The sequence below is a fragment of the Raphanus sativus genome, chromosome 3, assembly GCF_000801105.2.
Source record: "Raphanus sativus cultivar WK10039 chromosome 3, ASM80110v3, whole genome shotgun sequence".
Classification (NCBI taxonomy): Eukaryota; Viridiplantae; Streptophyta; class Magnoliopsida; order Brassicales; family Brassicaceae; genus Raphanus; species Raphanus sativus.
This window is the reverse complement of record NC_079513.1, coordinates 27,921,736-27,926,882: the sequence shown is the minus strand read 5'-3', so window position 1 is coordinate 27,926,882 and position 5,147 is coordinate 27,921,736. Positions and strand designations below refer to the sequence as shown.

Below are 5,147 nucleotides of genomic sequence, written 5' to 3'. Positions count from 1 at the left end.
CGACGACAGGCTGCTTTTTTCCGGCGTTTGTGTCTCAGAGTGGAGATGAGGAGACGTGTGGTTCACGCGGTAGATGGGGCTGCCACATAGACGGACGCGTAGTTTGAGATGCGTCGATCGGTGGGGTGCCATTTTTTTAGGTTTGGGCTTTCAGACCCGTTTTTTCAGTTGCCTTTATGTTAGGCTTTGGCCTTTGTTAGTAGCGGCTTGGGCTTGTTCCGTTTTTGGACCTGCCTTTATAATAAAAACTAGATGGAAAAAAAAATATCAAGGGGACCATTTCGATTAAATAAATATTTTGTTTGTCCCTTTGGAAAATGGTTGGTATAAATATTGGAAAATAATTTTGTTTTTGTTTGTGTGTTATAAATCACCAATAAACAACAAACATAAACTATACTAATATTTTTTTATAATAGTTGTTTTGTTTCTTCATAGACGTTCCTACCGACAAGTATTTACTTAGCCCTTGCCTCGATCTTCTAAACCATCCACAACTTTTGAATCACCATCATCATCTATCTCTCTCTACCAGAGTTCAAAAAACAAAAACTTTCTCTTTAATTACAGATTGAAAAGCTTTAAACTTTTGAATATACTCACGGAAAGTACTGTCTTTATTCTTCGACTCCGTTTCTCTTGTTGTCGTTAAGAGTTTTGATAAAATGGCGTCACAGAGACACTTAAGAGATCTTCTTGAAGAAGATCAAGAACCGTTTCAACTTCAGAGCTACATTTCCGACCGACGTCGCCAAATAACGCATTTACAGGTCAAGAAGCGCAGGCCCGTCTCTCAAAACGCTGGACTTCCTTCACGTTTCTGCCGCAACGCTTGTTTCTTCTCCCTGCGTGAGTCACCTGACCCGAAGAAGTCTCCACTCTTCGAACCCAAGTCACCCAACCGGAGCCAAAACGCGATTTTCGTCAACATACCGGCGAGAACCGCTTCTATGCTACTAGAAGCTGCGGTTAGGATACAGAAACAATCGTCCGAGGGGTCAAAAACGAAAACGCGGAACGTGGGAAACGCGTTTGGGATATTTGGGTCAGTGTTGAAGAAGCTAACGCACCGGAGGAAACGCGAGATCAGCAGCGGCGGTAAAGACGGTGGTGGAGCTTCTTCTGCGAAGAATATGTTGAGATGGGAATCTCCGGTTGTACGTAAAATAGTCACTAAACGCAATGGAGAAGAACAAAGCTCTTCCCAAACGCAGAACACCGCGTCTGAGACGCAGTTCTCACGTAGGTCTAGTAGTAGTGGTGTTTGGTCGGAGAGTATTACAAACGGAGAGAGATCTTGGGACTGCGATTTCGAACCGTCGATTAGCTCAAGTAGCGGATCGGACGGCTTAGATGCGTCAGCGTGTGGATTTATGAACGGTGTGCATTTATCGGATGATAAACGCTTTTGTGAAAGCCCGTTTCATTTTGTTCTCCAAACAACAATGCATTCTCCCGGCGGTTTCAGAACGCCGAATTTCACGTCGCCTGCGGCTTCTCCACGCCACGACTGTCCAGTGGTTTGTCTCTTTCTCCATTAATAATTTTATAATAATGATTACATTATTGATCATATTCGTTAGTTAGAATTAGAAATAGAGAAAAAGAAAGACTGAATAATAATTGATGTGCATGGTAGTAATTTACTAATCATTTATGGTAATTGGTAACTTGTTTCTACTGTTTTATTTAGATTTTGAAATTACAAAATTGGCATAGGAAGTCTAACTAATGAACTAGTTTGACTTGGTTTTGACCCATTTGAATTAGCGGCAAAGTAAGAATGATTACACGAAATGACAAATATACCCCTAATAAACATATAGTTTGGCTATTTTCGAAGATGAAGTAGTAACAGTTTAAGACAAAAGGATTTTCGTCTTTTCGAAAATGAACTCAGCCTTTTGTGAAGTTGGAAACAAAGACGATCTTTGTCTCTGACATGCAAATCTATCTCTCATGTTTTTGCTTTTCGGTTTTTGTCTGAAAACTTTTGTCTCTGGCTGTGCATTTATCATTAATCTTAAGATAAAATCACTCAAATTAATATTTTCTAATCCAAAGTAATTATTCGATTTAAGTACTAAATTTTATTTAAATCAAACAGTTGAAGAAAGAGAGTTATGAAGTAGAGAGGGTAAAGAAACTAGAAATGGAAGAGGAGGAAGAAGAAGATAAGGAACAGAGCAGTCCAGTTTCAGTTTTGGACCCTCCATTTGAGGACGATGACGAAGATATTCACATGGATGACAATAACATCACTTCCAGCTTCAGATCTGTACAAAGTACGTAACCACTCTTTTGTCTTAAATTTTCATTTAATTCGATCATTTCAAATCTTTTAGTTTACCCTACTCATTTATTGTTTCTTATTACATGGTTTCTAAAACTGTTGAATCCGTTGTACTGAAGATATGTTTTCGAAGCAGAACAGTAACATGTTCGTGCACGAATAGTGGTTTGTTAATGGAGCATGTTTTAGTTGCACTTACATGTGAGTGCATGCATAGTGTTTGTTAAAGTCAGCCACTTACATTTTGCTTAAAAATCTTAAATTTCTTTTAGATTTGGATTTTTTTTAAAAAATATGTAGATTTTCCCTTTGTTAAATAGATATATTTCCTATTAGATTCGGGAAAATTTACATTTTACAACTTCATTTTTATTTTGTGTATAATTTTTTAACAAAATAGTTAGATTTTTTATTTATGACTTTATATAAATTAAAAAATTTATAGGCCTTTGATTTCTCACAAGATGGATCGTTATAGACTAAATGTTTTTAGTGCTTAAATCTTTATTTACAGAAGCAAAGAATCTGCTTCTACAGAAGCTATGTAGATTTGAGCAACTCGCGGGTTTGGATCCCTTGGAACTGGAGAAAACGATGTCAGACCAAGAGACCGAGGAGACCGAGGAGGACATGGAAGAAGAAGAGATGAGAAATCATTACCAGTGTGAGATAATAACCCAGAGAGTTCTCAAAACGTATTTTGAAGACATGACAGAAGTTCCTGAAGGCATAGAAGCATTGATCTCAGACCTTGTCGCAGAGGAATTACAAAACAACAGCTTGTTGCAAGACGGTGAAGCTCAAGCAGCCAAAAGGGTGTGCGAGAGACTGAAATCTTGGAGAGATGTGGAGTCAAACACTATCGATATGATGGTAGAACATGATTTCAGAACAGAGAGTTTGGGATCATGGAGATCAAAGAATGAGGCAGAAGTCGCAGAGGCGGTTGTGGAGATCGAGTTTGAGATTTTTGAGGATTTGGTTGAAGAACTATCACTAGACATTGGCCGAGATCGGTGAATGTTTTTTTCACATTCAGGTAGCTTCCGTCGCAAGTAATGACAACTAACCTGCGTGGGTTTATGATGTATGTAAAAGTTTTGCTTGGTGAGAGTATTAATGTTCGTGTAATCCCTCATTCCCTTGTGAGAACTGAGAAATTTAATATATAATTTGATTAATTAGTCAAAAGTGCCTTTAATCAACTATAGACTTATGTTTGTATACTACATAATCATTCTGAAAAAGACATCTCCACTATTATTTTCCTCTCTTTGACACATCGGTTAATGTTAACAACTTAACATCTTCTGATTAAGCATTCGAAGACTCGACAGTTCAGTCCGAATATCGCCATCAAGGTCTGAAGCGTCGTCTCATTAAATTGCATTGCAATGGTAATTTTCTTTTTCATTTTAATAGTGATAACAAGACAGAAATCAAGTTAATTAGTTATTTTCACAACGCAAGTGTTCGAATTTGGAACATTTCCAATATCTTTATATTTAGATGCCTAGAATACAGTAGGTTCGTTGAGTTACCGACACCAGAATGATTGATTGAAAACTCCATGCTGGTGTGAAAATATATACATTTAACTTGTGATAGCAGTTTGTGTATGTAATTTATACTTTCAGGGTTCTCAAATGCATGCATCCGTCGTTTCAAACCTTCCATCAGCATGGGCCTTCACAGTAAACCTTTCTCCCCTCTTCTAATTAAATCCTTCTATTTTTTTTGGTATATTTTTGGGTTTTTTTTTGTTTTTTATGCACATGATTAGATTGTAAATAATCTGTAAACTGATATACTATAAATCAGTTTAAATATCGTTGATCTCAACTCTGGTTTAAGCCATATTTACAATTATATATAAACCCTCAATGTACACATTTTTACTAATTAATGAAAATAAAATTTACTTGGTAATATATTTTTAACCTTACTACCAAAACGATATTAGAAAAAGAATAAGAACAAAATTAAGAAAAGGCTTAAAATCAAATGCAGCTGGTGGGTGTGACCCCACATTCTTATCGACATCCATCAATGTCCCCTCTTATCGAACATCGACTATAAGCCAATACAAATTTTTCTTTAAAAAATATGCTCTCGTCTCTTCGTTATATAGAAGATGTTTTTTTTTTTTTTTTTTTGCTAAATACATCTTTTTACGGTGAAACTTCTATAAACTATATAGAAGATGTTTCACGAGTTTAAGAATCGTATATATTTAGACCTAGTGTTGCAAATATATATATATATACATATTTAGACCAAAAAAAGAGGATTGTATATATCAAATGTGCTCAAAAAGTGTATCAAACGCAAAAAGAAAATATTGAGAAAGGGTTTGCTTCAAATATAAATCCTATATTAATATTATTGTTTGGTTACTTTGTGCAATTTTCAATATTTTAAGATTTAAAATTTCTATTTATTAGTCTAACTTTATTTAATAAAATGTGTGGAAAACAATTTAAAGAGTAACTCTTATGAGAGTTTCTCATTATAAAGTTCTAAAACAAAATAAATTCTAAAATATATACAGGAAAATTCTCTCAAATAGTTTATTTTAAGTTTTCGTCACAAAATAGCCTTCAAAAATAAAATGACCAAATAAGTTTTTTTTTTTAATTTTAATTTTATTTTTCTGAAATTTGAAATTCCAACCCCTAAATCCACTTCTTAACTCTAAACTTTAAATTTAGATTAGTTAATTCAATAGATATAAATGCATATTTTATTATTTAATAAAACATTTTTTGACATTTTCTTAATTGAATGTTAGTCTGTGAAAATAAACTAAAAATGACTATTCAAAAGAATTTCTCATACATATATATATGTGAGT

General features: G+C 34.6%; 1 protein-coding gene across 1 annotated transcript; it reads left to right on the top strand.

Annotated features, from left to right (window-relative positions):
* Nucleotides 1-430: 430 nt before the first annotated feature.
* LOC108844228 (uncharacterized) lies at nucleotides 431-3,484 on the top strand. The gene is made up of 3 exons (XM_018617449.2): nucleotides 431-1,520; nucleotides 2,108-2,285; nucleotides 2,808-3,484. The coding sequence occupies exons 1-3, from the start codon at nucleotides 666-668 to the stop codon at nucleotides 3,311-3,313; spliced, it is 1,539 nt and encodes a 512-aa protein (XP_018472951.1). The 5' UTR covers nucleotides 431-665; the 3' UTR covers nucleotides 3,314-3,484.
* Nucleotides 3,485-5,147: the final 1,663 nt, after the last annotated feature.